General features: G+C 40.9%; 1 protein-coding gene across 2 annotated transcripts in view; it reads left to right on the top strand.

Moving 5' to 3' along the window:
- The window catches only part of LOC306882813 (CUB and sushi domain-containing protein 1-like), a gene marked incomplete at its 3' end in the record, with an annotated part of 412,841 nt that extends 412,562 nt beyond the window's left edge, over window positions 1–279 (top strand). For both annotated transcript variants that reach the window (XM_079437723.1, XM_079437724.1), the window contains one exon: window positions 120–279. In XM_079437723.1, the coding sequence (XP_079293849.1) occupies window positions 120–279 (160 nt within the window). The remainder of the gene's footprint in view (window positions 1–119) is intronic.
- Between the last annotated feature and the right edge of the window lie 15,884 nt (window positions 280–16,163).

Below are 16,163 nucleotides of genomic sequence, written 5' to 3' on the forward strand. Positions count from 1 at the left end.
AAATGACACTGGAATTTGTTGTAATAAATGTAAACAAATGAATACATTTGTGTTTAGGCTTTGAAAGAAGTCCTTATTCCTCTTAACCGTTTACCGTCTTTGTTTTTTCTCCTTTCCAGAACAAGACCAAAAGTTCAGTACAATGGATATGCAGGTCACGAGAACACTAACGGACAAGCTTCATTTGAGAATCCCATGTATGATACAAACATGAAGCCAACAGAGGCAAAGGCTGTGAGGTTTGATACGACCCTCAATACAGTCTGCACAGTAGTATAGCCTTCATTATCAGCTCTGGACCGACCGGCCTCATGGGTAAGCAGCGGAGCAGTGGGTACCAGAAGCCAATACTCCTTTACGACTGACTGCACTTTGCTACAGATGCGACTTACTTTTATCACAAGCTTACAATGGACAAAATAAAACTGATGACTATGTTTTTTACAGGAAAAAAAAAATACATTTTAAAAAGCCCCAACAACAACAAAACCCCAGAAAAAAAAAAAATTCAAAGTAAGAATGAGCTTGACGCATGTTCGGCCAGAACTGAGGTCAACATTCATTCTGGGATCTGTACCGTACGTGGCACTTAAAGGATGAAGGTTTTTTTTTTGCTTTTATCTTTTTTTTTTTTTATGTATTCCCCCTTAAAAGACTTCCTGGGAAAGATACTGAAGTGTCTTTGAACGCCACAAAGTTGTTGACGCTATGTATTTTCTTCAGTGAAGACAAACCACAAAACGAGAAAGCAACTGGACTACTGTGGCTTAGCACACTTAATAGATCTCCACCTAGAAGGTGACAAAACGCTACAAGAAGCTCAATGGAGAGACGCTCACCTCCGGGTGGAGGACGGAACTCAACCGCTGCGTTGAAAAAGAGAATAAACTTTATCGCACAAATTTTGCACTAGTATGAAATGGATATGAAATCAATGTATTGGAAGAAAAAAAATGATAATATACAGGGTTTTATTGACCATATGTATATAAACATAAACCCATATCCATAGAGAGCATGATGTCATGCTACGGTTATCAAGAGAGACTGAATTTATTTTTTAAATGAAGTTCTGTTTATGTTTACAAGGTGATAAGGACACAATTGAAACTTACGATCATCAATTTGGATTGCTTTTTAATGCATTCATTGTACACCACGTCACGCACATGTTGTACTGTTCCTTCGTGGCGTGTCGGATCACTCGCTTGGACTAGCGTATGCTGACAAATTACATTTCATTTTTATGTTTGAAATCATAATAGCTTTACTCACCAATTTGCCATATCACCAATTTGCTTTCATTACATATCAAATATACCTCTTGTGCAGAACATGACTGTATGTTGATGGCGCAGATTTTGAGTTCATTTATCAGCTCTGTGTGGATGCCTATACAAGATTTATCTGAGCCCACAAGTTGATGCTTTTTTATTAGTATTATTATTTTTCCATTCCTCCTTTTTCCGAACCAGTGTGCATCTCCCGTGCCCATTAAAGACACAAAATCAGCGGGGGTTAAGATCAAACTTACTCTCAAAGAAACACTGCCTTATTAGATTCAGAAGCATGACCGGGCCACACCGGTTCCCAATGACCCATATCATTAGTAGATTAACCTAGATGAAGAGCATAGGGCTGCTGGGGTGCATATTCACTGTGATTTAAATGTCATGACCACGCTGATTCCAGTGCATGTGCTAAAACTGTAAGTGCTCCCATTTTTCCACGTGAACAACGTGATGCCTGATGTTTTCTCAATGCTGTGTTACCATATGCACTTGCGCGCTACACATCGAGCATAAAATGTGCACAATCACATTGTTGTAGGCTTGCTGTCGGATATCATATCATTTCCACGTTGATTGTATTTTCAGTCAAAACCACGTTTCGTTTCCAAATGCATTTGGATGTGTTCTGTTGAGTCATGCTCTCCAGTCAAACCATTTTGGCCCGCTGGCGGTAAAAGGGTGGTGTGGGTTTTCTCACACTGCGGATGATCCACGTCTTGCCTTTTCTCAGGCTTGCTGCAATAATGTTTCTTTGTTCGGTTGCGTTTTGTACAGTTTTGTTTCCTCACAACTGTAAAATAATTTAGCTGTAAAACTGCATTCAAACCAACAATCGTGCTACTCACCATTGTCATTTGATCATGTGCTGCTGACTTGAAGTAGGTGCAAAAGATGTTTTTGTACAGAAATATATTTTTTATGCAGAATTTGTAAAATTATTAAATATGCTGTACTTTTTTGATTAATGTAGGTAAAATTGTTCAAATAAATGTTTTTACTGTATAAAAATGTTAATTAATTGTTTATCTACCCATAACTATATATCTATGGTTTAAAATTTTCCAACAAATGTCAATATATACGAGCTTTTATGAAATATTCAGCTCGTATGTGTTCTTTGACGTGAGCAAAATCATGACCCCTAGAGAACTGTACTGCAGATTGTTAAATGACAAATATTTTGAAAAGTATTATTTGAGATAAATATTAAACTTTTTCTAAAAGTGCTCTTTCTGTTTTTCTTCTGTGGATTTCCTGATGTATACTGTACACAAAATAAAATACACTGCTGAGTAGTGACCAGCATTATGAATTGCACAGCATTTTTACACCCATACTTGCAAAAGATTTTGTCTTTTGACAAATTGATCTATTAACATTTTTCATCAGACTTAAGGTAATACTAATGATTATTTTGGGTTTCATTTATTTGACCACTGAAAGCTACATTCTCACTGTATAGAATAATAGTAGCTATGATAATCACTTTTCTATGTTGGATATCGTATAATAGTAAAATAGGCTTAGATCACATTTCACCCCCAAGAGCCCAATGTTAACAATATTAGGATAGTATTTGGTATGTTTAAACAAATTCTTATTGTGTAACGTGGGTGTTTTACCTTTGAAGTTTTTATTTTTTATTTTTTTTCGGTTCATCGACTAAAGTACAATATTACTCTCTTGGCCATATTCTAATACTCATCCAACACATTTAAGCTGTGATCGGCATTATTAGGGTCTCCAGTTATGAGTAAAACAGCGAAGAGCCTCATGTGTGATACAAAAAAAGTCTAACTACATGTAAACTAGTCTAACACACACTGGCAGGCCTATTCCTATCATGATGGGGACATTCTATAATGCATAATGTTTTTTTTTTTTTTTTTTTTGGAAAAACTGTATTTTCTATCCCCTTAACCTAACCCTACCACTAAACCTACCCCTCACACTAAACTTTCTGCATTTTTAGATAAAAAAAAAAAAGTTAATTTTGTATGATTTATAAGCTTGTTTTGTTATGAGGACCGGCCAAGATCAAAATTTTTTGATAGTGTTATACTTGTGGGGACATTTGGTCCCCAGAATGAATACCCGCACACACACACACACACACACACGGGTAGAGGAAGAGGGAAAGCTGAAGCAGAGTGAAAGATTACATTTATGGAATTATTTGATATTCAGCGGATCTAAAGCCTGAAGGTAACATCAGTTTCTTAGTTCTGACACACCTTTGTGAAAAGGGGTTGGTGATACTTAATGTATCAGTTAAGAAGACTAAGTTTAATACTTGCACATCTTGCCTGTTTGAAAGAGAGTCCTGATGCAATTTGTTGAGGCTCTGGTTGATCTCTGCTTTCGTTTTGTTGATGAGAGGGAACCAGTTGTGATGCAGAAGATCCTTGATGAATAGAAAGACAAGGCCACAGTCTGGTGCAAACTTGGGGGTCCTTCGAAGACTTCTATCTCAGCATCATCTTCAATAACTTCTAATTCTTCAAGAAGAAGAATCTCTGTCTGAAGAAAACTACTTCTGCTGTGTTTTTTGAAGCATGAAGATGTCACTCTTATGATGTGAGTGCGTCAATGAGGAATTGTATTTTTGAAGGGAAAGTTTATAACCCTTTGTCCTCTAGCAAGGTGATTTGCATATTACATTTGAGTGAGTGATACAAGAAAAAACTTTAAGATTCTAAAAAGATGATATAGTGTAAACGAATATTCAGGAAATAGAAATTGAAATTCATAGATACCAAAAATGCTACATGTTATCTTGATTAAATAGCATGATTTATACAAAGGCAAAACAATATAAAAGAAAATCTTAAAATGGGAATATTGGGAAGATATTTTTTTTATATATTATGTATTGAATGTATAGGATTAAAAGGGTTTTAAAGGGGTCATCAGATGCCCAATTTCCACAAGTTGATATGATACTTTAGGGTCTTAATGAAAAGTATATAACATACTTTGGTTAAAATTTCTCAATTGTAGTGTAAAAAACGCCCTCTTTACCCTGTCAAGCTCTTTTCAGAGCAACCTGTTTTGTTGCATGTTCCTTTAAATGCTAATGAGCTCTGCTCACCCGCCCCTCTCTTCTGTGGGGTGACATGCAGTATTGCTTACTTTAGCCACATTTATCCGTGAAACTTGTTAACTTGCACATTATTAGGAAAGGCGATTTGCAAAGATTCATTAAAAACAACCTTACACTCACTTCGTCTGTAGGTGCAGCTGAATCACGAATGATTCACAAGAACATAGATGCATTTAGGTAGATCAGAAGGTCTTACATTTCACTGCTGGTTATACTCTGTATAATTGTGTATGTGACAAATAAAAATCTTGAATCTTGAAAAAGGTGCATTCCCTTCAAAACCGAAAGTAATCCTCTGCATCTTCAGCGGCTCAGATGTTGGGAGTAAATGACGACTGCTATATTCATTAATATATCCAACAACAGAACACCTCATTTGCTTAGGAGACAGTCTTGTCTTCCCCTTTACCGGAGTCGACACAATGGCGGACTGTTCAGCTCACTCAGGGCAGGTCTAAGATAAGAAGGCTGTGTGAATCAACAATAGTGGGAGGGGCCTGGGTCTGTGTGACATCACACTGACAAGAAGCTGAGAACGGCTTGATTTGAAAAAGAGGATATTATTTTTAGGCATTAAATAAAACCCACTGGGTGGATTTTTAGGGTGGATGTGTACACACACTGCCAACACACATTTATGCTCAAAAAATATTTGCATCCAATGACCCCTCTACAACAGATTTCAGTCAGTGTTGTATTCTCTCTGTGAATTTTGAATTTCTGTAGATCAAAAAACAAAACAAAGAAAAAGACTGGCATATTCAATTAATGTTTGAAAGATGTGTCACGACAAATGAGGAGGAAGCAAAGATGCAAGTGAATATTATATTTATTTGTCAGAGGACACAAACTGAGCAAAGTCTCTCGGGTGGGCTGGTGACGCAGGGAATAGATGGACAGCGTGCTGGTGACGAGTGGTGATGGTGAATCCAGTGCAGGTGAACATCCAGACGAGACGAAAACCACGAAGACTCCAGACAGACGAGGACCAGGAACACTGTAGCAGACGGCACACGATGAACAACACAGAGGACATCAAACAACGATCTGACAAGGAGAGGAGAGTGCGGTGAGACTTTATAGGTGAGTAGATTGTCAGCAGCTGGTGCGGGAATTGAGATCAGCTGGCATGCTGATGACTGGAGTGAGCGGTCACGCCCACTCACACACACAGAGAACAACAATACATGAGACATGAAGAAACCAGTGAATTCATGAACCATGACAGTACCCTCCTTCCTAGGAAAGCCTCCTGGTGTTCCCAGACTCCCTTACCTGTCGATTGTAATCATCAATAAGGGAGTGATCCAGAATGTCTCTAGCAGGCACCCAACTTCTCTCCTCCGGACCGTAACCTTCCCAGTCCACCAAGTACTGAAATCCGCGTCCCCTCCGCCTTGAGTCCAGAATACGATTAACCGAATAAGCAGGTTCCCCTTCTACGAGTCGCGGTGGTGGGGGAACCGGGGTTGGCGGATTAATACGGGCATAAAAGACCGTAAGACATGTAAGGGTTTGATTTTGGATACATGGAAAACGGGATGAATTCTCCTGTACACTGGAAGAAGATTGAGGCGGACTACCACCGGACTAATGATCTTGGTGACAGAGAACGGGCCAATTAATTTAGGAGCAAGCTTATTCGAAACGGAGCGGAGAGGAATGTTCTTGGTAGAAAGCCACACTTTGGAACCGACGACGTATACGGGGGGGGTCTAGACCGGTGGCGATCGGCCTTGGCCTTGGTGCGCGCTCCCACTTGGAGTAAAGTCTCGCGGGCTCTAGTCCAAGTGCGATGACACCTCTGGACAAAATCGTGAGCGGAGGGGACCGCGACTTCGGATTCCAGACTAGGAAAAATTGGTGGCTGGTAACCTATACTACATTCAAACGGAGATAGGCCTGTAGATGACACTGGTAACGAATTGTGGGCGTACTCCACCATTGACAGTTGTTGGCTCCATGAGGAAGGATTCTTGGAGACCAGACATCACAACGTTCTCTCCAAATCCTGGTTGGCTCTCTCAGTTTGACCATTGCTCTGGAGATGAAACCCTGAGGACAGACTAACAGTCGTCCCCAGTAATCTACAAAACTCTTGCCAAAATTTGGACACAAATTGGGGTCCTCTGTCGGAAACCACGTCCGTCGGGAGGCCATGTAACCGAAAGACGTGGTTAACGACTGTTAACGCTGTCTCCTTGGCTGAGGGTAATTTGGGCAAGGGAATAAAGTGGACCGCCTTCGAGAACCGGTCCACCACGGTAAAAACTACCGTGTTACCCTGAGAGGGTGGGAGGGCGGTGACAAAATCTAGAGCGATATGCGACCAGGGTCTCGAAGGGATCGGCAGCGGTTGGAGGAGCCCATCAGGGGGTCTATAAGAAGTCTTACCAGTGGCACAAACTGAGCAAGCCAAAACAAAACTGTGAACATCGCGAGCCATGAGTGGCCACCAAAATCGTTGCTTGACTAAAGATGTAGTGCGACTGACTCCTGGATGACAAGCCACATTGGAACAATGTCCCCACTGAATGACGTCGGACTGTAATCCCTCTGGCACAAATAACCGGTTCGGTGGGCAGCCGACCGGAGGCGTTACCCCTTGTAAGGCCGTCTTGACCTTCGATTCGACCTCCCATGTGAGTGTGGAGACAATTAGGGTCTCCGGAAAAATGCACTCGGGAGTAGACGGGCAATCGGAACGGTCAAAAATACGTGATAAAGAATCGGGTTTGATGTTTTTGGAACCCGGGCGATACGAGAGAGTAAAGTCAAAACGTCCGAAAAAAAGTGCTCACCGAGCCTGCCTGGAGTTCAATCTTTTAGCAGCTCTAATGTATTCCAAATTCTTATGATCGGTCCACACGATAAAAGGTACCCCCGACCCTTCTAACCAGTGACGCCATTCCTCCAATGCTAACTTGACTGCCAACAACTCTCGGTTACCAATGTCATAATTACTTTCGGCAGGGGACAAACGGTGGGATAAAAACGTGCTCGGATGCATCCTGTCGTCTGCAGGAGAACGCTGGGATAGCACTGCCCCTACCCCCACCTCTGACTCATCGACCTCCACCACGAACTGACGTGAAGGATCAGGGGTAACTAGGATGGGGGCTGAAACGAAGCGGCCTTTCAGTTTGGCAAACGCAGCCTCAGCTGCGCTAGACCACCTGAACGTGGTTCTGGGGGAGGTCAAGGCGGTCAGAGGCGAGGCTAGTTGGCTGAAATTGCGAATGAACCGCCGGTAGAAATTGGCGAACCCCAGAAACCTCTGTAGGGCCTTACGGGAATCTGGACTTGGCCAATCTACCACAGCCTTAACCTTCTCAGGATCCATACGCACTCCCTCAGACGACACAATGTACCCTAAGAAAGGAACAGACTGTGCGTGAAAAGCGCATTTCTCCGCCTTGACAAAAAGCCCATTCTCTAACAGCCTCTGAAGCACTCGTCGAACGTGCTGCACGTGCTCCTGGAGAGAAGAACAAAATCAATGTGTCATCCAGGTAAACATATATGAATTAATCGACCATATCTCGCAGCACGTCGTTGACGAGTGCCTGGAAGACTGCCGGGGAGTTGGACAGACCGAAAGGCATGACCAAGTATTCAAAGTGCCCCCTGGGGGTGTTAAAAGCAGTCTTCCATTCAGTCCAGTTTAGTGAAGATTGACGCTCCCTGCAACCTCTCGAAGGCAGAGGACATCAGCGGCAAAGAATATGTATTCTTTACCGTGATGTTGTTCAGCCCCCGGTAGTCAATACAAGGTCGCAGGGATCCGTCCATCTTCCCCACAAAAAAGAACCCCGCCCCCGCTGGAGAAGAGGAGGGACGGATGAACCCCGCTGCTAGAGAATCAGAAATGTATTTTTCCATAGCCTCTCTCTCTGGAACAGAAAGTGAACTGCGATGGTCTGAGTGAGGGGTAGAAGGGGAGCTTGAATACTGAGTGCAAATGTGTGGTCCATGAAATTACCCTCGGCCCCAGAGTTCAGTAGTGCTTGACAGTCGTGAGTGTGGGCTGACCATCGTAGTCTTACCGGGAGGAGTGTAGATGTTGATGAGGTCTTCGAAGCGGAGATCCCACCCGACAGTAGCCTCAAATTTACTGCCGGGCCTGCCCCTTTTACCGGGCAGTTGTAAGCAAAATGTCCTGCAGCGCCACAGTAAAGGCAAAGGCCCTGGGACCTCCGCCTCTCCTTCTCCTCCCGGGAAAGCCGAGCTCGCCCGACCTGCATGGGCTCGTGATCGTAAACGGAACTGACCGCGTCCCTGCCGCTGGCTCGTAACTCCGGTGTGGCTGCAGGAGCCCGAGCGGATAACAGCCGGCGTTCCACTCGGGTGATGCGGGAATCCACCCGAATAGCCAGCTCGATCAAACCATTGAGAGTAGTGGGTAAATCCAAGGCATAAATCTCTCTCTGGACGCGGTCAGCCAGCCCATGCAGGAACATATCCCACTGCGCCTCCTCGTTCCACTGACACTCTGCCGCCAAAGTCCGAAACTCGATGGAGTAATCTGACACCGATCCTTCTTGCTTGAGATCCGCAAGGATCCAAGCCGCTTCTCTTCCCGCGACCGCGCGGTCAAAAACTCTCTTCATCTCGGCGGAGAGTGTCTGGAACGAGGCACAGCATGGATCTTGGTTCTCCCACACTGCTGTTCCCCATAGCGCCGCTCTCCCCGTCAGAAGCGTGAGCACAAATGCCACTCTGCTCTGTTCACTGGCAAAGGTCCTGGGCTGCAGAGAGAAGTGCATCGAACAGCGAGTTAGAAATGCTCTGCAAAAGTTCGGCTCACCGTTGTATAGCTCGGGGGTGGGTAGGCGGGGCTCTGTCAGGGAGACGTTCTCTGATGGTACGAGGAGAGTTGGCGGTGTGGGTGGCGCAACAAGAGCTTGAATAGCCCGACCCGAGTCCTTCATGTTCCTCTCCTGAGTCTCCATCCGAGAAACACTGGATCTGAAGAAATCCTCCAGAGAGGGAGAGGAACCGCTTGCTGCTTCCATAGCGTGGTCAGATCGTTCTGTCACGACAAATGAGGAGGAAGCAAAGATGCAAGTGAATATTATATTTATTTGTCAGAGGACACAAACTGAGCAAAGTCTCTCGGGTGGGACGCAGGGACTAGATGGACAGCGTGCTGGTGACGAGTGGTGATGGTGAATCCAGTGCATGTGAACATCCAGACGAGACGAAAACCACGAAGACTCCAGACAGACGAGGACCAGGAACACTGTAGCAGACGGCACACGATGAACAACACGGAGGACATCAAACAACGATCTGACAAGGAGAGGAGAGTGCGGTGAGACTTTATAGGTGAGTAGATTGGCAGCAGCTGGTGCGGGAATTGAGATCAGCTGGCGCGCTGATGACTGGAGTGAGCGGTCACGCCCACTCACACACACACACACACACACACACACACACACAAAGAACAACAATACACGAGACATGAAGAAACCAGTGAATTCATGAACCGTGACAAGATGTGCACACTAGTTTCTGACTTCCTGTTTTTGGTGAGCCCAGCCATCCCAAGTGGACTCAAGACTTTCTGTTGAAAAATGAAAATAAATAAATAATAAAGTGGCACATATAGGCAATATTTCAAGTCATCCCAGATGTATTGTAAAAATGTTGGTAGTAAAATGATGTAGCCATCTAATAGATCCAGGGATCATTTGTGGAGACAATCCCAGAATGCAATGAACAAAATGCTAGAAATGCTTGTCTGAAATGTACTTGTTATTCATTAAATAGCACAAAATTAAAAATAAAATAAAATGATGTTTGTTAGCTTAGATGATTATAACAGCAAACTGTAGTCTCACTATTTGTTTGAGTTGCTGCTGCATAGAGTGCTCTAAACTGGACACTGCTGAGTCTCCATGTCAGTTAGCATACTGCCTAGAAGCAAGACAGCTAGATTTGGAACATAGCTCATGTATCGCAAGTGTAAGAATTAATTAATCTTTGAAGCAAATTTGGAGATTTTTTTCTTTTTTAGTTTTTTTTTTTACTGTTTAGAATGCACATTGTTATATGCACAAACAATCATCCAGGAGTATTGCTATTGATGTAACATAAACCTTATTGTTTTTTGTCAATTCTTTTTCAGCCTGCTTTTTTGGGATACAAAAGTCTCAGTTAATTTTTGTTCTCAGAATGGTACATGCAGGAAAATTGCGTAACCTCATCCAGACATAACTTCTGCATAAACTGTTGCCCATGAGGTTACGATGACAGATACATGTGCTTTTCTATTTAAACTCCAACACATTTTGGCACGCCAGTAGAGAATCTGAGTTTATACAGTCTGACACCCTGGTTTGCCTCTCTGTCATTTATTCTCTACAGCATGCAAAATGAAGCCGCACCATTTATAATTAAAAATCTTGCATAACAGCTCAGCCAAAGTGCTGAACTGAATTTATGCGTCCTTGTTTTATAAATCTACAAATGGAAAAGTGTTTGGCCCTGGGTAAGAAACATGGTATGTGGTAATGTGACTAATCACAGACTATATCATATAGAATAATTTATCTCTTTAAAATATTCTGAAGAGGACGTGCAGAGAATTTTACGCTGGCATTTTAGTGAATCTTGAGGCATCTTGTGAGAAAGCAATCCTCAAAATAGTGTATTAACCCAACAAAAGCATTTTGGCATCAGGTGTAGCAGCTCTCTGCCAAACAAATCATAATTTCACTTGTCAGTTCTGATAAATGAGGAGATATCTCATAAAATAAGAGCAATCATGGGTCTTGCTGCTGCTTTTTCTTTCATTTACTGAGAGGATACGGTGTACTCAACCCTTTTATGTCAACCTACTTCTGCTACATCAATCTGAGTTTAAGTTCACCAGGATTGATGTGTCATTCCACACTCATGACTCCCAAGTTAACCAGCGAGTGTTGTAGTGAAGACTCTGCCTTGGGTTAAGTGACTTTTCATATAAGAATTTAATAGTCTTTTTAAGACTTTAAAAGTTTTTTCTGCAAACCTGCTATGTATTACAGCGACAATTCAACACCACGACAGCTTAAGAACTTTTCCCCTACGTTTTCCCCTGCTATATATGCATTTAGTATTATTTTATTCAAATGTTGTAATTGTGTCTTCTTTACTTTTAATCGTTTTCAAATTAAACTTACAACCTCTTAAACTTTTAAAATCATATTTCTATCAAAAAAAAGTAAAATAAAGAAAACTGAATTGTTCTACTTATTGACTGATTTACTGACTATTATAGATATTTTATAAATTATGGCTAAAATTGGCTACAAACTCCAAATGTGTATGTGGTCTAAATCAACCACAACTTTGCTTTAAAATGCATGTAACCCAAGACCATGAGACAACAAACGGAAATCACATCTGTAAACTGACCATTGCATTCACTTACGGACTTCTGGAAGGGCTCTTCATGAAAGTTGTTCACTTTGTTTTTGAACATCTCTACAATGGTGCAAGGGTGCAAAAAAAAAAAAAAACTAAATAAAACTGTATGGAATTTGCTGTTCACGTAAACATTATTTATAAAATATCTATAATAGTCAGTAAGTCAGTCAAAAGTCAGTGACAATTTTGAGAACCACATTGAAACATCATCACAAATGTTAAAGTCAGATTTCATAACGGAAAAAGGAATTTTATGCAATTATTAGCAGAAGTGATAATAATTGTATTGTTCATAATAGCACAATACTATTTTTCCACTAAACATTTTAAATAACATCATTAACTATTTAATTGAAATTATGTTTCCTTTGATTTAATTAAATTAATAACACTTTAAGCCATTGCGGAAAAAGATGCATTGAAAAATGGATGTTCAAAAATATAGCTGAAATGCTGAAAAATATCTGTAATTCTATCTAAACTGTTTTAGCCATATCACCCAGACTTACTAGCATCAGTAGTGATAGTATTTCTGTTCTGTTGTTGTTGATCATAATGGATTCAGATTGTGTGGTTTTTAAGCAGACGCTGCAGTTTCAACAGAGGTAATATTAATATGAATGCAAGAGCGATGTTGCTGGAATTGAATTGAAACTACGATCAGCTTATGTCTGCACAATCTTCCTGTACTCATCCTCAGGACTTTGTGTCCAAAATGATGTCGTCAAGAACAGTGAGGATCAAGCGAGCTAATCTTCAAACAATTCCAGCCTCCTTAACTTTCAGAATCGTTTCGTATGCTTAAATAATGTAATGGAAAGCAGCTTAAATTTTCAACCTTCCTTGACAAAGACCAGTTGGAGTCAAATAAAATTAAATTCTGCTAATCTGCACACTCAATAAAGATCCATTTTCTGCTGCAGCATGTTTAATCACTAGGCTGCTTTCATAAACTGCAATGGGCATGCTTTATTGATAATTGAAAGATGTTGGCTACAAACTCCAAATGTGTTCTCTGACCAAAATGTGATGACTGACGAATAAGTTACAGCTAGTTGTGCTGATAAACCTTAAAGGATTACTTCACACGGATTTGAAAAGTCTGTCATTATTTGCTCAGCCTGTACAAACCTATATTATTATTATTATTATTTATTTTTTCTGTTTAACATAAAGGGAATATGATCCCACAACTCTTTTCTGTCCAGTGTGACCATATAGCAAATAAATATACCTCAAGTCATATAGATTATTTATTTATTTATTTGAGAACTAGGTTGGAGGTTGAACTGAGATAATGTCCAACAAATACACAGTCCAGGTTCATCTGTCCATTGTGTGAGGAGGATTCCAGCGGTTGACAAGTAATTTTTTTTTGCTGCTGTGAGAGCAGCTAACAGTAAAGATCTTTGTTGGATGGACAAGGTGAAGTCCCAAAAGTCATTCATGAAAAAATGGCGTGGAGTCAAACATATCTCAATACCCAACAAATATGATAGGTCCAAAAAGGTGAGAGAGTGATGCACTCCCCCAAAAAATGCAAAAACGTGCCTAAAACTCCTTGGGAACAGAGATTACACTCAAGAGAAGACAACAGATTCATATAAAAACGTTTAATTGGAGTCAAGTAAACCCTATGCAGCAATTTCCAATGAATCATTTGGGGATTAGGGTTTTTAGAAGACAATTTAAACATACCCCATACCTGATCCGAAAATAAAACATGCACATCCTCATTAAGATCCTTAGCCCAAACAGAAGTAATATATAAAGGTTTGTATGTATGCTCAAGAAGAAAGAGATAGATGACTGAAGCAGAGGAGGGAGATTCCTCAGAAGGAAGGATTAGTTTGTGCAAAGGGTGAACAGGAATTTGAGAGTTCCAAGGTACCCCATACACCCGTAGAGCCGATCTAATGCGCAAATACATAAAAGGTGCCTGGAAGATTATATTGAGTTTTAAGATTCTGGAAGGATTTTAAGCCACTATCATCATAGATATCTCCCAGAGTGTTTACTTTATTATGAGTCCATTGCGGGCAATGAAATGGAGTACTGCCTGACAAAAGGTTATTACTGTGGAAAATAGGCGAATGCCTATGATATTTTGTAACTAGTTGTGAACGTCTTTCATTTCAACATCCCTCCATGTGGAGAGGAGGTGGGTTACAATGGGACCAAACCGAGATGTACACTGCCTAAGCGGAACTCCCGGAAAAACAAGATGCATCAATTTATACGGATAAACGATAGATTCCTCAATTGCTCTCCAAGACACAGAAGCGTCAGGATCAAACCAAACTGCTAAAGGGCGGAGGGAAAAGGCTTGAGCATACAGTCTAAAATTAGGGAAAGAAAGACCTCCATGTAATCTACATCGTTGTAAGGTAGTCCGTTTAATATGAGGACGTTTCCCATCCCATATATACCGTGAAACACATGCATCTAGTTTATTCCAGTAGCCAACCGGTGGAGCGAGAGGAATCAAGGAAGAAAAAAAATTGATATGTGGGAGAACATTCATTTTAATCACCGATATACGGGCCTGAAAAGAAGTAGGAAGACAAGACCAATTTTCCAAATCTGAGGATACTTTGGCTAGAATGCTATTATAGTTTTTTGAGACGATTTCCTGCAGGGAAGGAAAAACATCTATCCCCAAGTACTCAAAGTTTTGAACCAATGGAATAAATGAAAGGGACATGGAATTAATTTTAGAATTGAGGAAAAGTAAACATGACTTACTCCAATTAATTTTAAAAGATCCAAAATGGTCAAATAAATTCAACACGAGGAATAGAATGTGACGGATATCATCAGCAAACAAAGAAATATCAGAATCAGAACCAGAATGAGCTTTATTGGCCAAGTATGTTTACACACACAAAGAATTTGTTATAGTGACAGTGATGATGAGTATTCCGTATATTTATGGGAGAAATAGTTGCAGATTGTCAGACCGCTTGAGCTGGGTTCAAAGGATAGAGGTGAAAGCGGGCAACCCTGACGAGTACCTCGATGTATAAAGAGTGGGTTAGAGCGAACAGCACCTGTGAGAACAGTGGCTGCTGGATTGGCATACAGAACTTTTATAATTTTTATGAAACTCGATCCTAGACCCAGATGCTGTAGAACCACCCATAAATAGTTCCATTCTAGCTGGTCGAAAGCCTTCATTGCATCTAGAGATAATACTGCGCAAGGGGAGGACAAACTATTCTTTGAATTAATATGATATAACCTGCTTATCCGAAGCTGAGCGAGAGTTAATGAATCCTGTTTGGTCATGATGAACTAGCCTAGTCATACATTTCTCTAGATGATGGGATAGTGCTTTAGCATATAATTTAACATCAGTCCCTATCAAAGAAAGTGGCAGGTAACTAGAACAGGAATTCGGATCTTTATCTTTTTTTTAACAAGAGAGAAATAACAGCTATATTAATAGATGGGAACTGAAAAATGTAACATATCTAACATGATGGGGCCTAAATCCGACCAAAAAGTAGTATACAATTCGATTGGAATGCCATCTATGCCTGGGGATTTCCCCTTGTTCATAAATCGAATTGCTGACTCCAGCTCCTGAAGAGAGATCGTTCAGCCAAGTATTCCGAATCCAAATCTGACAGCCTAGGTAAATCAAGGTTGGACAGAAAATATGCAAAAGAGTCAGGGTCACCATCAGCAGAAGAAGTATAGAGGTTAGAGTAAAAAGAGTGAAAGGCGATATTAATGTCTTTTGGGTCTGTCACAATAAACCCAGATTGGGATTTCACTGCTGAAATATTAGCAAACTTTTCACTGTAGCATAATTTTAAAGCTAAAAGGTGGCTTGGTCTACTCCCTTGAAAATAATAATCCTACCCTGGATCTCAGTAATAAATTGAGTTCGGACCTAACTGCCATGATTTTACTGAGTGTATTGTCTGAGAAACAACGCTGATTATCTCTAGTCAGATTCTGGATCTATCTTTTTGTGTCAGTTTTTCTGAAGGAGAGAGGCATATGAAATTGAGTTATTCCATTATAAATCCTTTAACTGCATTCCAAAGTGTTCGAGGATCAGCCACTGAACCTTGGTTAGTTTCAATAAACTCAGCAAATTTATTTCTCAATTGACTGCTGTTACGATTTCCTGATTGGTCTAGGGGAGGAATGAAACAGTAAAAAGTGGATGGTGGTGAAATGAATGTGCAACAGCATAAAGCCACCCCGTCTCCAGACCCAGAGTTGTTTCACAATAACCACATAGTGATCTCATTCAAGAAAGTAGTTTTATTTACAATTTAGGCAAAAGAAAAATAGAGGTATCAAGTTCAGAAGAGGGTATAGCCAAAATAACAAACATAATC

The sequence above is a fragment of the Barbus barbus genome (assembly GCF_936440315.1).
Source record: "Barbus barbus genome assembly, chromosome: 16".
Taxonomy (NCBI): Eukaryota; Metazoa; Chordata; class Actinopteri; order Cypriniformes; family Cyprinidae; genus Barbus; species Barbus barbus.